At 29.1% G+C, this 19,855-nt stretch overlaps 1 protein-coding gene across 1 annotated transcript in view; it reads right to left on the bottom strand.

Annotated features, from left to right (window-relative positions):
• Positions 1 to 11,147, bottom strand: part of LOC129983773 (uncharacterized) — a 104,510-nt gene extending 93,363 nt beyond the window's left edge. Inside the window, exons 1-2 of the mRNA XM_056093400.1 lie at positions 10,657 to 11,147; positions 534 to 608 (exon numbers count right to left, since the gene is read on the bottom strand). Of these exons, the coding sequence (XP_055949375.1) occupies positions 534 to 608; positions 10,657 to 10,659 (78 nt within the window). The 5' untranslated portion in view covers positions 10,660 to 11,147. The remainder of the gene's footprint in view (positions 1 to 533; positions 609 to 10,656) is intronic.
• Between the last annotated feature and the right edge of the window lie 8,708 nt (positions 11,148 to 19,855).

Here is a 19,855-nt window from a genome sequence, read left to right as displayed (position 1 = left end):
CATTCCGAATTATGATTCAAATTCAAAGGATTATAGCTGAGAGAGCGCATCATTATGAAAAGTAGTCAATGGAAATTGTTATACTCCATGTTAACAAGTCAGTTCAAAACTGTGCATGGTATATTCACAGAACAATTTAATTGATGACTAGATTTGACTAACGAGGCCACACAGAAAAGTGATATTTCAAAACAATAACGAATTTCGGATCAAGAAGCTGCTACCCTTCCATCCAAAAAAATTTATCCAACCAATAAACTATCGAAACTTAATATTAATTACTTCTGGTCTCGCATAAAAAACCTACCGGAAAAAAAGCCAATAGCCTAAACTTCCTCTTGATAAATTAATTATTTCAGTACCCTGCTTTAAAACAATTCTCTTCTTGCTGAACCATAGCGGACAACATTGTTTTATTAAATAACCAAATATATTTGAAAAATTGCGTTTCGTTAAGAAAACAGAAATTGCATTTGACCAAATTCTTCAAGAAAAATTTTCTTTGCAAAAAATAAAACTGGAATAACACTTACATTTGCGAAGAGATGAACTTGTAACTGTGCGATGATGAGCGAACGGAAAATGGGCCAACTTGAAATTTTCCATGCCTGAAATGACGAATTATATCAGTACAAATGCATTTGATTTTGGGTAAATATTTTTAAATGCGAATTCTTATGCATAATTTACATGAAACAAAGACAGCAAATAAAAGTTCTGAATACAAAATAACATTAAATATGAAAAAATCAAAAATCATGCATGAAACTCGGACGATCACGAGCCGTTTGTACACATTTATATCTACTCCAAATGGATTTCGCTGTATCAAATTTTACGCAATATATATATATATATATACAATTTCATATTTAGAAGCAACAGTGTAGGTTGCCGTTTTACAAAAGACACCAGAATATAAGATTGAAAAAGATGACAGCAGAAAACTTCTTGAAATGCGAGCTGCCCGACATTACTGATATCGCAAAATTTAATATTCTTATTCAAGTTCTTTACGTTTCGCATAAAAACGATGCTTCAAATTTTCAAGGAAAAGCTCCCAAAACAATAAATTTGCTATTTTGATTAAAGAACTTATAATTTTTTTTTAAACTTTTGTGAATAAAGTATAATAATCGACAAAAATATCTACCTTTTCTTCCACTTTCTGCGAGAAAACAGAGCGGAGATATTGGATTTGCCTTTGAGGATTAAACAGGTATTAATTGTACTTATAATAAAGGTGTGTGTGTGTGTGTGTGTGTGTGTGTGTGTGTGTGTGTGTGTGTGTGTGTGTGTGTGTGTGTGTGTGTGTGTGTGTGTGTGTGTGTGTGTGTGTGTGTGTTAACGTTCTATAGGCTAAACCATTCTGGCAAAAAAAAAAAAACCTGGAGGGTGGAAATGTGCAAAAAAAATACATAAAATTATTTTTAATGTATTTTCAACCTAAAAATTAACCTTATTTTTTAGCAATTCTTAACAAATATTTTAAGCATATTTTTCAACAATTTATTTCGCATTACATAAAAATAAGCTGCACGTTAAGCATGCATAGGAAGAATTAGTTTTTATAAACGTGTTGCCATCACATTGACAAAAGCAGAAAATTAAAATATTAACTCTTGCCACAAACTAAACCGAGAAAAATAAGTTTCAGCACGAGTTTGTAAGAAATAAAATAAACTTGAAACATGTATTCGAGAAAATGCAAGACAAATCTTCTGTAAACTATTAGTTTAGTAATATATAGTATACAAGGCAAACATAGTTTATATTATGTGTGCATATCACACACACATGCGCATGTTGCCCAATCTAATTGAGACCCCCAATAGCTAAATTCTAAACTGTTAGTAAGAAGCATATACAGAGCGGTTATAATTAAAGTTACATTTTGAAGTGGCCATAAAAGAGAAACTACTGGACCAAATGTTATCAAACTTGGTAATAGTTTAAAAAGAAGGTCATGGAAATTTCTTTTCCGCCCAAAAAAAAGTTCAATAACTCTCCACCAGGGGAGGAAATGGTGGTGTATTCACTATCGTTCAACAAAATAGGATATGAAGACATCGGTTTGAAATGTATTTTATAATTTCTGAAACGTTTTACAAAGCATGTTGAATGTGACGTCAATCATTTTCTGAAAGCACGTTAAGTCGTAATACTGCATTTTTAATAGCAGCTCTTAACATTTTAGGAGGAATGTTACGGTCGATGTATCGCATCTCTGCATACAGCGCCATTTCCCCCCTGATGGCAAGTTTGTTTATTTTTCTGCAAAAAATTCCTCTGGCTTCCTTTAAACTATTATCAAATTTGATAACATTCGGTACAGTAGTTTTCCTTTTATGACCATTTCAAAGAGGAACTTTAATTATAACCACCTTGTATATACAATAGGAAACAGTATAAATGATGTAAAACATACCATTTTATGCAGTTAAATCAATAAAGGGTCAGAAAAATTCAGTTTATATATATTATATATATATATTGTCGGTGCTATCAGTCATATTTAGTAAAATATTCTTCGGACACTAATCTTTTAAATGAAAAGATAAGTCCACACAATTGGGACTAACCTTGACTGAGTTATGAAAATTCAAACATTACAATTTATAAGAAACGCACGATTTTAGAACGCATCATTGATCGTATCAAAGAAATAAGACAATCGGTGTCCGGAATTTCTACAAGACGGATTGGTCTAAAATTTTTAAATTGCTGATTGTCCAAAATTAGTGATATTCAAAATTTTATAATTCGGATAGATTAGGCATCATAAATTTGTATAAATGGATTTTTTTGAGGGGGGAGGGGGGTATTTAAATTTCAGAAGTAATAACCAAATATAAAAAATATAAAATAACATTGCTAATATATTTATTTCATGAAGAAGCGATCATTTTCAGAAAAATGTTGCATAATATATCTTTGTGCTAGAATAGAGCGAAGGCCACAAGAAAAAATGTGAAAAGCAAAAGCAAATTATTTGTTACATTGCATCTTGCTTTAATGAAATTTAAAAAAAATTAAATATTTGTCGAAATTGCCTATATTTTCATATATTTTGGACTATGTCCAATAATACCACAGTTCTAGAATTTTTAGAATGGAATCAGGGAAACTTGATCATTTAACTTATTTCTAAAAATATTTTGAGTATGCAAAATATTATTATTATGCTCTTCTTATACTTGAATCTAATTTCAAACACCAATTTTTATTTATCAGATATACATAGACTACATATGAATGTGAGTGCTCGCAACATGAAAGCAGTCTATCCAGTTGTTAAATACAAATGAATCTCTAACCGATAGATTAACCGCATTTTCCCCTCAAAAATGAAAGAATGTAGCCGCAATTCGAGAAAATGCAAAGTTGGAGTGTGCCGCTTCGTTTGGATTTCATTTGCAGATAAAAGCACGCAACTAGACTGAACTAATTGGAATGGTCTCCCAAAACCTTTCTCGTGTACTCTCTAATAAAAGTGAATTTATGCTTTACATCCAACCGACGGAAAGCAAAATTTGCCAAACTGCAATGGAAGTCACAAAATTACATACCAAATTTCATTCAATGGTGCTGAGTTATTGCCTTTATATATTTCCGAAATTATAGATAGATGATCAACCTCTTGTTAAATTCGCTTCAAAATTTGATAAGCGGCTACACCATCGAATTTTATCCATCGAGCTCTCTTCATTATGTAAATATCGTTAAAGTATATTCGAATAACCGGATAGACAGATTTCCTCTGAATAGATTTTTCTCTAAACTTGATAGAAATCTTCATAAATGGTGTAAAGTTCAAATATCAAATTTCATCCGTATAGCTCGAAGCGTTTAAACCGTCTTTGTCATAGACCAAAAGACATCCGAGACATATTAAAGGTAAAGATTCGTCAAAATCTCGAGATCGAATTTTTTGACGATTACATCTACAACTTCGCTAACAAGGAAGTATAAACTGATAAAATAGAATAGACTCGGCGTGTTACTTGTATGCTTTCGCTGACGAACGCAAAGTTCTTTCCAACAAAGCTGAAATGAAGAGTTTTACTTGGGCAGCATAATCCATACGCATTCTCAAGTTGTTTAAACATTTTTTTTAAAATACAACTCAATTAAAAAAATAATTCATGCATAGCTCCGTCATATTTCAAAAGGTTTATTCATAAAGAATCTTCTCCCTTACTTTCTACTTGTACGTTAAAAGTATGCATATTTTTTTTTTTTTTTTTTTTTTTTGCTCAGCATGAAAGACGAATTAGACTTTCCGGCATGAATTGTTATTTTATAAACTATAGACTTCAACTAACAGCTGAACAAAAGTTTATTGGATATTCATATTAAAGACTAAATAAAACCACTTCTGTGATTTCTAAATGAACGCAAGATAACAATGAAGGGCTGAAATTGCTGAGATCTGTTCAAGCACACATGGAAATTTCCGAGTTCAAAATATACATGTCATTCTAATTTCTTTTCCAAAGAAGAAAAAGATGACATCTGCTTTTTGATGCAGCAATTTAAACAGGTCTAAATCATAATCAGTTATACGTATAAACAGAGCAACCATATTCTGTGCATAAAAAAAAAAAAAAAAAAAAAAAAAAAAAAAATGGAAGTATTCTTTTGGTGATTTTAATTTTAAAATTTTTACTGCTGATCTATACGTAACAAATACGTAAATCTAGGGCAAAGACAAAACAGTACACTAAGTTCAACATACTCGACATTCTGAAATTAAGCAGTGGATTCTTTTCATAAATCACAATCGACTGAAATCATAATAGAACCGTTTTCTTTTCTTATCTACTATTTTATATAGTGCTGTTAAATATCAAAATGTTTCCATGCATTGCTCATTAAAATGAGATTATGAAAGATGTACAATATATTTAATAAATTAGTATATCCCTGTTCTTAAAAAAAAATTTATAATCAAATTATTTTCAGAATAATTGAATTGTACTCAAACGTTAGAAAATAAAATTGGCGGAGTTTTAGCTTTCCCAGGCACCTCGAGGAGGGGGGGGGGTCTCGCTTTGCATGAATATTGCTAAAATAAATGCTTGATCAGATAAATTTAAAGCAAATACATTTTTTTGACGATATTTGATGCTACGGGACCAGCTTTTCCTATTTTGCAAACTCCGAGTGCTTCTCTCCCTACTCAGGGATTTAACAACGATTTTAAAAGAGGCTAAAAATTGAATATTGCTTAATCAAAAAAAAAAATCGCTGTCTTTCAATGAAAACTTCTCGCTCATATAATAGAAATTGTATTGCATATATTTTTACATAAATAATAATTTAAAGAAATAAAACGGAATGACATTCTAGGTAGTAAAATTTACAATACTATTAAAGAAAATGAAAAATTTTTAAATGTCATTGGTATACAATTAAAAAGTGCTCAAATCAAAAGAAAGGGAAAAATTAGCGTTTGCTTTAAAATGCCATCCATTCAATATGAAGAAATAACATCCAATATATCGTCAGCATACAATATATATTGTACATATAACGAAATGCATATTTTTCACCGTTTCTGAGATATTTCAAAATACATAAATAATTTTTCTACTTCTTTTGATCCGGTCACTTAACTATGCGTCGATGATACATGGTATAATGTTTGTGCCTGATACATGCGGACAATTTACTTACTTATTACATACAAGATTGTCTTTTTAGAATTACAAGAAATTACAATTAATATTACAAGAAACTGATTTTGAAATCGAAACCAGTTTGAATATTACACCTGATCTATGAATTTAAATTTTTAATTATACGCTACATTTTATTTTGGAACTTTATTTCCTATTATATTTATATAAAAGCGAAAATGACACCTGTAATAATTTTATGTCCCTATATAATATTTTTCAAAATGAACTGCTACTTTCAGATTTAAATATCAAATATTTTGCGATTTAATCCACAATTTAGGTTATTTCAATGCAAAAGATAAAAGGACTAATTCATGAGTATTTTTTAAAATTTCATCCTTTCTAAAATAATAATTCTCCCTTGAGCGTAATCAATTCAAATCTTTTCGATCATGCATAGAATTTATACATAATGCAAATCCAACATTATGTACTTAAATCATTCAGAAGTGCAATTTCTTGACTCAAGTACAATAGAAATTACACTTTATATATAGTCAGGAAGTTCAAATGTCATATTATAATTATTAAAAGGATCGATTGTCTTCGTTTAACAAAATAGAATTTAAGATGAATAAAAATTCATTCAACTTTGAAATAAATCAATTTCATATTTCTTTTAATTCTTGATTCATTTAAGAATTCCATCGAACTATACACTTTTCCATTCAACAGACATATATCAATCTCATTAAATTATACAAAGGGCGTTTATACTTGAATCGAAAATTTAAATGATGTAAAGAATGACAATTTTATGACGTTTGAATCAATCAATGTAATGGTAGGGGAAAAAAAGGTGACAAATTTTTTTTAGTTCCTGTTCCAACATCCATCATATTTAGAAAAATATTCTTAATATTTACATTATACTTGAAAATACATTTCACTCCTCAACGGCTAAAACAAAATGAATTACAAACTTTGAATTTAATTATTATTACCTGAATCAAAAATGGCCTCTATCAAGAATCCTCCAATTATTGAAGGATCTTACACACAGAGACCGTTTAAGTAAACAAAAGACAATCTAATATAGAAATATATAATAATCTATTGTATAATTAAGTAATTAAAAGACTACTACTTTTCCACGATTCTATCTCATTAAGGGGTGAGACGCGGAAGGATGAGAATGCACGAAGGATTTGATGAATTCTTCGTCATGCTTAGATCTTGATTTCCGCCCTATGAAATATTTTTTCGTTCAAATTTCCTTCACGTGTTTCGTTTCTGACGACATTATTTTATTCTAATTCAAAATTGCGTATTGATTGTTTATGTGGCTAATTCAAGCACTGGTTCAAATTCCGCTGATTGCTTCATATAATATATTTATAATAATAATATTTTGAAGTAAGAAAATCATTATTAATAATATTTTTAAACAAACCATTTAAAAAGAATATTTATAATCTTCTCAAGACGTTCCATATTTACAGCAACTCCATAAATGAAATAAAAATGTTTTAAATACAGCAAAATCTCGATTACCTCAAAATATTGTCAAAAAGTTCAATAACATGTCCAAAAAGAAGCATTTTAAGATAAAAATCATTATCTTCCAAAAAAAGTAAGTTACCAAATTTTAATTTAATCTTATGATGAAATCTTCCATTTATTCATAATTTAATGGTTATGCCCCTTATAGTAAATAAAAAATGCTCTAAAATACTTTATTAGTATCTTTTTCCGATATAGAGTTCCTTTATAGTAGCGAATTAGTATCTTTTTCCGATAGTATTGCGAATTATCTGCAATATTTACGCTTCATCCTTGAAAATCCAAGTTTACTTTTTATTAAATGAAAACACTTTCTTTCATCTATCCTCTCACCCCTTTCTTGACGAATTAAACCCATTCTGACACACACGAAAAAGAGCGGAAGGTTTTAGAATCCACTGGCAAATATTATATAAAACATTCAGATTTCATCATTTTTGCAGCAAAACACTTCATGACTAACATCATAGAATATATTTCTTTGTTATTTAAATCATTTTAGAGAAGAATTCAATTAGAAGTATATGCATATTATAACCGCTTGGAAATTAAGAATTTGATTATAAAATAGAATACATATAGCTGACATTTTAGCTGATAAAACTATCGTCGGTTATATACCAGTACAATTGGAATGAGCCTAATTCATTAAAATGCATTTGACATCTTTGAATACAATTGACATCTTTGAAAAGTATACTTAAAATTATACGCACTCAAATTTAAACATTGAATCTGGACATTTTGTGCATTAGATTCATCCAACCTCAAAAGTGGGCATACTTCAAATAATTTATGGTAAAAGTGAATTTAGTGTGCACCTAGCTGCGCCAACAATGCCAAGTCGTCAATAAAGGGCAGAATTTTTTAACTTAAAAACATCCTACGGCTTCGCTAGCAGCGGGAGCGGGAACCAAATAACTTCGCTAACACATTGAACATAAAGACTGTGTGGATAACAGAAACAGTACATAACCAAAAGAAAAAAACGGAGAAATAAGCAATCGGAACATTCTCCATACAAAATTTCAAACAAACATCCTTTTCCCAACTTCATCAACTCGTAAAATTATATTATATATATATATATATATATATATATATATATATATATATATATATATATATATATATATATATAAAACTCACCCTTCATCCATTCTACAGGTTCGAAATACTCCCGACATAAATTATGAAGGGAACCAACCATTATAACACCAAAAGAATTACGAGAATTGCGAAGAATTCCTTTGCAGCTGTCTTTTAAAGTGAGAATGCAGACGATTTTTTTAAAGCGCACACTGACAATTAAAGATTGCAAAAGAATAAATATTTTCTGTTCGTATTCACATTAAAAAAAAGAAAGAAGAAAATAACTTTTAATTATAAGCTTAACTTTCTTTATTTAATAAATTTTAATTATAATAAAGAACAAAATTAAAATCTTTAATCGATATTTTTTTAATATTTTTAATTTAACATTTTTCATAATGTAATTGTAGTTTATGTACAACTCAACCATTGGAAAAAGTAATAAACAAAACATCAGTACGATTGCTATAAGAGGGATCCGATGGGTTGCAATATTGGTGACAAACAGCTGGTGCACACTTATCTTCACTTAGGCCTAATTTATATACAAAAAAAAAAAAAGAAAAAAAAAGAAAATTACAATTTAATTTTTGCGACTTTTACACACTACTTATCGACTTCGTGTACAAATATTTCCTTTACAAGTTTCATACGGGGTTCGGTTTGGTTGTTTCGGTTTTTCTGGCGCAAAAGCCATGTAGTTTCATATGGGGAGGGGAGGGGAGGGGGAAACCAAATGCAAGTTTCATACGAAAAGAAAAAACGCCAACAAAATTAAAAATCCTTGATTTTTTTTTTTTTTTTTTTTTTTTTTTTTCATTTTAGATTTGGACAGATGGTCAGAATTTTCAAATAAGATCTCCTATGATTTTTTTTTACGATACAAAAAAAAAAAGAAAAGAAAATCGCAACGAATTCAAATACTCATCGTTCCGAAATTATAGCACTACACAAAAACCAATTATATTTTTCTGAAACTAATTTAGTTTTGCTTAACAAAATGCACATCGCTCAAGATAGTTTACAAACAATTAAAATCCAAAGGAGTGATGATTGGTTTCTGTTAGTTCGAGTTCTTTAATATGAACTCGAACTATATAAACTAAAGAATACGACAAAATTGCCAAACTTAATTTTTTTTTAAGTGAAATTGATTTGTATTCTTTTGCAGATTGTTGGCAAGTTTTAATTAATTGAAACGTTGACTAATGGTAGCAAGAAAATCACATTCCAAAATAATTAAAATATAGAGATAATTCACAAATAAGAAATTATTAGTTTGCTTTATATTTAATCTTTATCAAGACACGAAAATTAAAACTTTACTAGTGCCATTGAATGATAAATCAGTCTTAAATTTAAAAAATTACAAATCTAATTATTTCAACAAACTCTGATGAAATAGTTTTTTAACATGCAGTACGTAAATGAGTTTCTATTAAAATTACGGTAAAGCACCATTTATACGTTTTCATGCTGCTTTCATTTATAAATTATTTCATCACATGGTAGCAAGAAACCGCTTCATTCGTAATCACTGTAAGGAATAAGTATTTCTTTGATAACCTAAAATGGACGAAACGCTTTGATTATATCTACTTCGGTTTTGAAGACTCGACTTTTCAAAAGCAGAGATTACATTTGAGGAGTATGGCAACTGTAATAACGATATGACGGCATCGGAATTATTCACAACTTATTAATTAAATGGGAAATTTATCTAGTATTAGTAATACACCCAATGCTTAAGAATTTTATTATCACTTTTCTTTAAAAATGAAGTAGAACTCGAAAAGCTTCGAGTACTTTGTCAGAATGTTCAAAGAATTGAAATAGTTTCATGCTGCTTTTAATACTTATAGACAATCAGCAATACAGAAGACGATTAAAGAATTTTCCAATTAGATGTCTATTTACATGCATATAAAAATCATATAAAATAAGTACTAAAAGGATAAGCAATGATGGAACGACTTTTTTTGTACTTTTGTGATAAATGTTTAAGAATATAATTACTGTTTTTAATACCACACTAACTTAAAATTTTTTAAATTCTTTATAAATGAAATCACATTATCAGCATAACACAATAAAATAAGTTTATTAAAATTTCGATTGCACACCATTTCATTTAAAAATATTTCAGTTCCTTGAGAAAGGATAATAAACAGTGCTTTATCGTATTATTCAAATTAATTATCTTTCTTTAATGTCGATTCCTTATTACATACAAAAGTTTTTCGTCTCTAAAATACATACTAACAATGCTCAAATAATTGCATGCATAAATAAAATACTTTCATCATAAAATCAAGCTTATTACTGCAATAATCGGAGAACTTCAGCAATAAAAATATTACAGTAAATATCAACTTACCATAGCTTATAGAATTCGTAGATGACATTCAAACAGATTTATTCCATATTCATCAACTTTTCTTGTTTATTTGTATAAGTTATGGTTATTTCTATCTTCTTTTAAATAAACTTTTTTCTTATGTTTTAAAGATGATCCAAAAATCAAAGTTGTACTCGTTAAAGTCTTCCAGTATGGCTCATACGAAAGCTATCGATAAACTTGAAAAAAGTTGGAGGTAGGGATTTATAACAACAATGGCTGTTAACCCTTGTTATCTATTTCATTTGCAAACACAAGAACGCGCACAAAAACAAAGTAAAGTTTTAGCCAATTATCAATTACAAAGCAGTTTCGCTGATGCGATTCAGTCCATGTTTAGGGTTCTAAGGTTCAACTGAAGAGGTACAACAAAGAGGAGAGTTCAAGCAATACGGAGTGATGATTAGGTATAAGATCCATAGATAAAATTGCACTCGCCAAAGTTCACTTTCAAATGCCAGCATATTAAAATTTAACACAAATAAGCCAAACACCTGCTCCGGTTTAAGGACAAAATCAAACTGAGAAAAGCGTGAAAGTTCGGGAAGAAACGAGAATGCGCGAGCACACACGAAGACAAAACACAAATTAGCATAATTTATTCGAAAAATTAACAAATGGCCTTGGAGAAAGATGAAAACATAGTTAAAGTTTTCAATCGAATCGGGATGATTGGTGTTTTCGGGGAATAATTTCCATTTAGGACAAGCTGCATTCATTTATTTATCGTTGTTTTATTTTTTTAGTTAAGTGAATATTTATTGCCTATTTACATGTGAAACAGATTTTAGTATGAAAATCGGATCGGTTTGGAAAAACTCGTTTTGAAAACAAAATTGTCAGAACTTTATAGTAAATTAAATGAAAATGTTTTACATTTAAAGAAAAACGTATTTTTTAGCTCACGAGATTTAAAACTTATTAATGTATTTAATGGGGTACAATAATTATTAAGACACCCACAACACAAAGAATCTTAATTCTGATCATATTTATACACAGGAAAAAAGGAAAATCGTTACATTTATCATTAAATAATAGAATTATTATAACACAATGCGGAAATTCCAATATTACACATTAAATTGGTTATTATTAATTAACGGGCCATTTTTTGGTTATTATTAATTCTACATTGCTCAAAATTGATTGAAATTTTAAAATTGAATGTATATAACTTTAAAAAAATCTTGATAATGAATTTGTATCAGAAAAAGTATGCAAGTTAGAATTGTTATTTAAATTTCAGAGAGGTTGAAAGTAAGCTATTTTATTTATTTATTTATTTGGATTGCAGAAGTAGATGAATTAAGTTTCAAATATATATTAAATTTACAACTTCAAAATTTAATTCTTCTAGAAGACTAATTGCATAGAAAATTTATTTACAAGATTAACATCAGATTTTAAACTATGTGATAGCTTTAGGATATGGTAATTAATTTTTCGTATACGAAATACACTGAGAGTAATCTTCAAACGTTCAGACCTTATTAAGTCTGAAAAACATTTTTTTTGGAATGGAATCCGTCTGTTTGTATATATGTAAATTCAATTACGTTGCCTGGATAAAGTTTGATATATAATCTTATACCATACGATATCATCTTTATACCATATATGTAAATTTCGATCAAATTTTGATTGAAATCCATTCAGAAAAATTTTTAGTCTGTCTAGTAAGTGACCACGGTAATTAAAAAACTTAAAACGCTGGATGGATTAACTTTGGCCTACACATTTACCATGTAAAGTAGTATGGTACGGAAATATGAACGAATGCGGGGGGGGGGATCTGACCCAAGTCATCATTGCTGTCTAACCACGGTTCAAAATTACGAAATATGTTTCAAAATGAGACTTAAACTATTCTCCTTTCGACAAAGCGTTGGTTAACGTTTGGAACTCAAGATGCTAATAGAACTCTGCAATCGTCTATTTATATTTCAACGATGCGAGCGACCGTTGACGTAAATTTTTGCTACATCTTCTTTTCTTTTTATTTTATTAAGTGTTTTATAATGTGGCTGCAATCAACAACTATTTATTCGATAAATAATAAAGAAAAACTACTTCGAAGAAAATATCTACAAAACTAGAAATAAAAGAATGCGTTGAGAGATGAAGCCAATCTGTTTACAAAGCAAATTAAAACTAAAATTATTGGACAAACAAAACAAAACAAAAATTATTTTTTGAAGACAGGAAGACATGCCGTCATCAGGAGAAAAAGAGGCAAACCACCGAATATGAAAAACACTCTACAAATATAGAGTTTGGTTGTGAAAGTTGTAAAAATGTCAGAATTCCATTTTTTTTAATTCCCTTATTGTTCCTACAGTTTTGTATTATAAATGTAAATAATACGTTTGGAATACTGACAATTTCAGTTCTTTTATTTTTCCAATTTGTTTGTTCATTTTATTTTGACCTTATGTTTTAAGTTCCATTTTTAAAAAATAATAGCTCTTTCAAAATAATTTTATTTATTGACCTCTGAGCCTCTACCCAATTGCAATCTACTTTTCATAATTGAACTCTTAAACACAACCTAAGCGAGCGATCCCTTGCCAAACTCTCTCCATTTACCAGATGATTTGTTTTTTTCTTGGGGGGGGGCAATTGGAGCACAAAATTATTTTGGAACAATAGCCAAAATTGTTTGGCTTTTGAAATAATTCGATAATTTGTATCAAAGGATTATTATCATATCTTTTATTAAAAATAAACATAAATCGAGTTTAATCGTTCCTCACTTAAGATGCGTTAAAAATTTATATTTTACAATAGTGTATCCTGGAAATATGCGCAACTTTTCTTGTTGGTAAAGAGAACATGCCCACTGGAAGATTAAACAGCGGGAGTGGTCTTTTCAAAACTTTCTCGCATACTCTCTAATAAAGGTATGTTTTCAGAGAATGTCTTGCATGGCATTGGCGTACTATAGTTATGAAATATTGACCTTTGGCGAAAATTCAATGTTTTTTTTTTTTGTTGTTGTTGTTGTCGTTGGCGCCAATAAGTCAGCAGAATGCCCCGTCTACTAATTTTGTAGCGCCATCAAACGGCCAAAGGATACAACCCTTTAGTGTGTTCCAGAGAGTTTTCAAAATAAAACAATGGTAATACAGTCCAAAATTTTGTGTTTGATTTCTATGTGATTATGCTTTTTTTTAATGAGCCATCATGGGCCAAAACACTTTTAATCGGTCCTATGCTCCTTGGCGGAGATTTTGGCGATTGATCCCTAACATGCAGTTAATAACATCCGAAATTAGACTGTGCGTTTTACAATCGATTGAAAAAACAATTTGACGCAGAACTACACTTATACTCCGAAAGAAACATACTAAATTTGATACATTTATATCAGTGTATTTTTGAGTTATCAGGTTTATGGTCAATGCCTCATTGGATTTGGCTTAGAATTTGTAGGTGTTTACACTTTGTGCGATAAATATGTGCACTGAATTTAATGCATCTAATTGTCTCCATTTCGAATAATCGAACAGACAGACTCCTTTGGACAGATTTTGCTCAAAATTTCGTAGAAATCTACAATATTTGGTCCAAAACCCATATGACAAATTACATCCATTTAACTCAAAGCGTTTTATAGTTATCTTTGTGACAGATTGACGAACATTTTTTAAATGTGTTTTCCGAACTCAAGGAGCTCTAAAACAGAAAGATTCGTCAAAATTGCGAGTTCGAATTTTTTCGACCATTGCAATACAATTTTTATACCTCATATACGAGAAAGTAAGAAAGAATGTAAATATAACTAAGTTAACTAAAATCTTTTGTAATAATTTTGTTGGCACATGGCATAAAAGTGGCGAAGTTTTGATTGTTAAGAATACAATAAAAGCTAGCTTTCGAAAGATATGGATCTATTTAAGCTAATTTGCAATATATTGATAAAAGTAATCTAGCTTCTTTTGCCTTCCTTTTCAGCCGTCCATCACAGTAGCTATCGTTATTAAGAGCCAATGTCGAATTAGATAAGCTAAGAAGGGTCTCAAGCAGATCGATTAAAAATCGCTACTTTCTTATCAATAAATCAATAAATTTCTATAAACTAAATTCTCTCCATTATAAGATATCAGAATCATTTTAACAATGTATTAAGTAAAAAAATGTTTAATTCCAACAAATTTTCTTACTTTCATTTAATTGCTAAAGTATGGACACCGAACTTCTTCAAGAATATTTTGTACAAATTTGAATGCCGTACAATCTTGTTCTTTTCAATTATTTATTTGGTGTATATTTCTTTTAACCGTTTCACCTTTATAGTCAATCAACTTCTTGCTTACTTCACATTATTTAATTAGTTCCTTTTTTTATAAACAATTATTCAAATTTAAAAATTGCTCGCCAGAGGAAAAAATATGCTTTGTCGTGCATTTTTGCACTTAATTTCCTCTGTTCAATAAGACAAAGCATACACGCAGACAATAAAAATCTGCTCATTTAATATTATTCAGATTCCGAAAATTTTGAAATCTGACAAGGAATTTGAAAATCTTCGGATAATAATTGATAAAAAATTTGTTTAAATATTATAAGACGACCAGCTGGTAGTAGGTAATACTGGTTATATTTGATTTTAGAAAAAGCGTATTTTATATTTTCATGTTTTTGATTTCTCCAAATTATCTGACATTAAAGCCGTGTATTTTAATTGTCTTACTTGAATTCTGTTTATTGTGTACAGGAACCTTACAAATGGAGGTACTCTCATGACATCATAGCGCTATTAAAACATAAATATTTAATTCATTTTTAGTCTAAATTTTGTGATATTGTAACTTCACTTTTTTATCTTGTAAACTTCACAGATATTAAACAGAATCTTTTTTCTTTCGTTTTCAACAGTGGAAGAAAATTAAGTGATCAAATATTTGATGAAACATTGAAAACAGTTTAAATTTGGGGACAACAATGTAAAAAAATCGATCAAAAATTTAAAAAAATGACAAAATTCAACAAAAATTTGCAAGATTATTAAATAAGTATCATTAAAAAATAATTTTTTTATATTATACAATGATGCAGAATTCGTTTCATTTTTGTGCAATACTATTACCGGAAGATATTGTGGAAAAAAGGCAAAAATCAGCAAATCAATTTTTTAATTAATTTAAATTTTTAAAAAATCTAACATTGCAAAGAAAGGTGCACATTCATTAATTGTCGTGTTCACGTGCACTGGAAAACCCAAGAGAATAAATCTCTTGCAACATATGGTGGAAATCTAAACATTTTATGTAAAGATTTCAAATTGGATTTTGTCCGTCTAACTCAAAGTGCTTTTGAGTTATCGTGTTCACATACAGACAGACATAATTTGAAAAATATTTCTGGACTCGAAAAGGTCTAAAACGTAGAGATTCGTCAAAATTTCGAGTTCAAATTATTTAGCGATTTCAATATACTGTCTTTGTATACTTCTGTACTGTTTACTTAGCATAGGGAATGGTAAAAAGTTAGAAGAAATAAAAAAGGAAAAGAAAATATTTTTCCATTAATTTTACAATATTTCTTTCACGCAATCTATCCACATTGTACATTTAAAGAGACTGATTGTAAAATTCGAGCAGAAAGCTGCGTCTGAGGTTGACTTTTAGAAAACTAGATCTCGTTATTTGATTAATATGAACTATTAATTAATGAAATATAAACGGAATAATCCAAGTTCTTTAAAAATATAAAGCTACTTCTCACTCTGAAAGCATTTTTCTGGACGAGGCAAAAATAAATAAATAAATAAAGTTTAATTTTTAATACGATGTGCAATCATATTCTATATTTTAAATAAAAGTTGCAAAGAATAATTTTCTTTTATTCTATTTTTTTTTTTTTTTTTTACTATATGCATCACAAATTAAAAATAGTTTATCTTTTTTATGTCAGTTATTTAATTTAAAATAAAACTGCAGATATCTTTTTCATTAAGAGACAAAGCACTGGAATTTTTTAACTTTAATTAATGACATGAATTTTTTTTTTTTTTTTTTTGGCATTTTGACCAACAGAGAACGAGCAATGATCATCATATGAATGGCCTAACAGCTTTTTGCTCTTTGACTGTCGTGGAAATCATCTCCTTGTTTAACTTATTTTATGTAATTCAATTCTCAACAAAGGTTAGGATTTGTCTTTATTATGGAACTATGATTTTCCGCATTTCCAAAAAAGTATAAAAAAACATTTTGAGAGATAATAAAATGATTTAACATAAACAAGGCATAATGCAAGAATGGAACTTATCGTAGTTTTTTTAACATTCATTGAAATAATTTTTATTCCAGTCATTATAATCAATTTGTTTTTAATGATTCTCTCTGTATTTCAGAATTTTCATGTTTCGTTTTCAAAGCCCAATCATTAATTTAATTATCCTTTCCTTTTATTCCCCCCCCTTTCCTTATACATCATCATATTATCATTCAGATGATGGGGGGGGGGGGGGAATGGCCATCAACTGATCATTCATTGATTATCTGAACCGAATCTAAGACTACGCATTTACACATGAAAATTCAATTGCTGTTCTATTAATGAAATGTTTCACTGTTACAGACCACATTGCTGTACGTAATTTTAAAAATTAGAAAAGAATGTTAATTATAATTCAAGCCCCTGAAAATATAAATAATATTTCGAAAATTTGTACAAGTATTCGATAAGAATTTATAACATTTTGTATGACTGATGTTAAGGATTATGTCTGCTGTTAACTACAGCATGGATTGTAATTATGAAAGGTATCGAAGGAAATTATAAGAGAAAATAAATATAAATTTATGTTATATGCTTTGATTATTCTTCTCTCAGTTCTTTCTTATAAACACACCAGGTCATTATTATAAAACCAGAATTGATTCTACCAATTTTATGAAAAAAGTTGAATGTTTTAGCTTTACACAGTTAATAACCATTATAACAAATACTTTAAATTAAGAATAATAGGGTTGAATCAGATACACACATGAGCTTGTTTAAATTAAGGTGTATGTACACACTTGAAACTTCGAAAATCGTTCAAAATATCGATTTTTTTTTATTGCTTAATAATGTTCTCTGATCCTTTAGCTTTCAAACGATACCAAGATGTTGTCAATATTCGAAATATTTCTCGAGTTATAATTATTTTTCTTGAGGAGCTTTCATTAAAAACTCTAGTTACGATTTTTTTAAAACAACTCATTTTATTAAAAATGATATTTTCCCACTATGTTGCTTCATTCAAACAATCATAACGCAACAATAAATTAACAAAATACAATTATTTATATATCAAAATAATCTGTATGAAATAGCGGATGTTTTGTGCTTCAATCAAAGTTATATTCATAGAAATAAATTTTTGATAGCTATTTAAAAGTTAAAATTACACAAAAAATCTCGCTTTTTCTATTCATCGGTGATGAAAAAATCGTTAAAAAAAACTATGTATTTTTATAACTTGATTGAGGCAGACAACATGAAGACTAATATTAGGCATAATTTCCAACTAGAATTGTGTGTCTGTACAAATTAGAATTTAAAATATCATGTTTCAAAAAATATGCTAATTAGCTCATTAAATATTATTTAATTAATGAATAATTAGTGTAATATGGTTTTTTCTCACTAAAATGAGTTTAAACATATATTAATGACCTACTGTGAAAAAAAAGGGATTTTTAAAGTTAAAATTTAAAAAAAAATTCTTCTAGTGTGTACGTACACCTTAAAAACAATGATACATATCCCTTGTAGTCCCCAAGTATCAGTTGGAAGTTTAGAATTGCAATTGTAAACCTAATGGTGGTTTTAATTTTTCTCAAATTAAGTGTTATAGTTTTTTCTTAAATTCATATTCATTTTCAGGTGCTTTACGGGGTATAGAAAAAGGTTGTAATGTTTTTAAATTATTATTATTATTATTATTATTATTTTCATTCCTAAGGTCTTCGTTGTACACTGAATGAGCACTTCGCACCTTGCTCAGCACGCTGCCAAAGAAACTGCGGCGACCTCAACAAGTCGGTCGTCTGCCCTTTTTCTGTGTTCCTGGGTGCGTCTGCGACAGCGGATTCGTCCGGGGGCACAATACCAAATGCATAAAAAAGAAAAACTGCCATGGTTCGGAAAATAAAATTTCAATTCCAAGTATGGAAGAAATTCGAAGAATGAGGGGATTTTAATGGAAATTTTAAATATTATATTGCAGATAAAGGGTTTTGCAATTAGGAACAAATATTTTATTAAAAATAATTATAACTAATATTTTAATGAATAAGAATAGAAGATGATTATAAAGTTATTATCTATTTCGTGCATCAACAGATTTAATACCTCATTGTACCTTATTGCAATAATGTATATCATTTATAAATCATAAAATTAGCATATTTTTTTCAACTATTTTCAATTATCTATCCATTTTCCCCAGCGTTAATTGTAGACTTAAACTCTCTAGTCAACTTGATGTCGAAACCTAATCCAGCAAAATTATTATTTTTTAATTATTCAATCAGCAAATTGAAACAAAATGCATCTCAAATTTGTCATGATCAGATATGATGTGTAATTTCATCGTTGAACACTACGTTCAACATCAAATCATTATTTTGCACAATACGCATTATATCATTAAACATTGCATGCTGCATTGCAGAAAAAAATTTAATGGATACAAATATATTAACATTCGCTCTTTATTTCGAGACAGCGAATACAGATTGCCCGGCCGGTGAAGAGATGAGCGAATGCCATGCTCACTGTCTAAGAAATTGCTCCAATTACAAAGATACTGTCATGCTATGCTCAAAAATCTGCGTCTTCGGTTGTGTCTGTAGAAAAGGGAAGGTCAGAGGACCCGAAAACAACTGCATTTCGCCGCAAAAATATTCATTAAAAAGATCTTCGGGAACAGGTCTATCCAATAGCGAGTTCATTCATCTCCATCTACAAAACATTCGAGGTACCGAGAAAAACAAATTTTAACCAGAAAGAGAAAATATTTTTTCGTTTCGAATTCTTGCTTTTCTTCCAAACTATTGAATGCACAAAACTATTCGACGTGTTCTGACAAGCATTAATTTTTAGATATGCAATATTAAGTCCGTTTTATACCGGCGTGAAAGTCGAGAATTCGCGGTCGACCACGCAATTTTAAATATCG

Source organism: Argiope bruennichi, chromosome 9 (genome assembly GCF_947563725.1).
Source record: "Argiope bruennichi chromosome 9, qqArgBrue1.1, whole genome shotgun sequence".
Lineage (NCBI taxonomy): Eukaryota > Metazoa > Arthropoda > Arachnida > Araneae > Araneidae > Argiope > Argiope bruennichi.
This window is presented reverse-complemented; position numbering and strand designations above follow the sequence as displayed.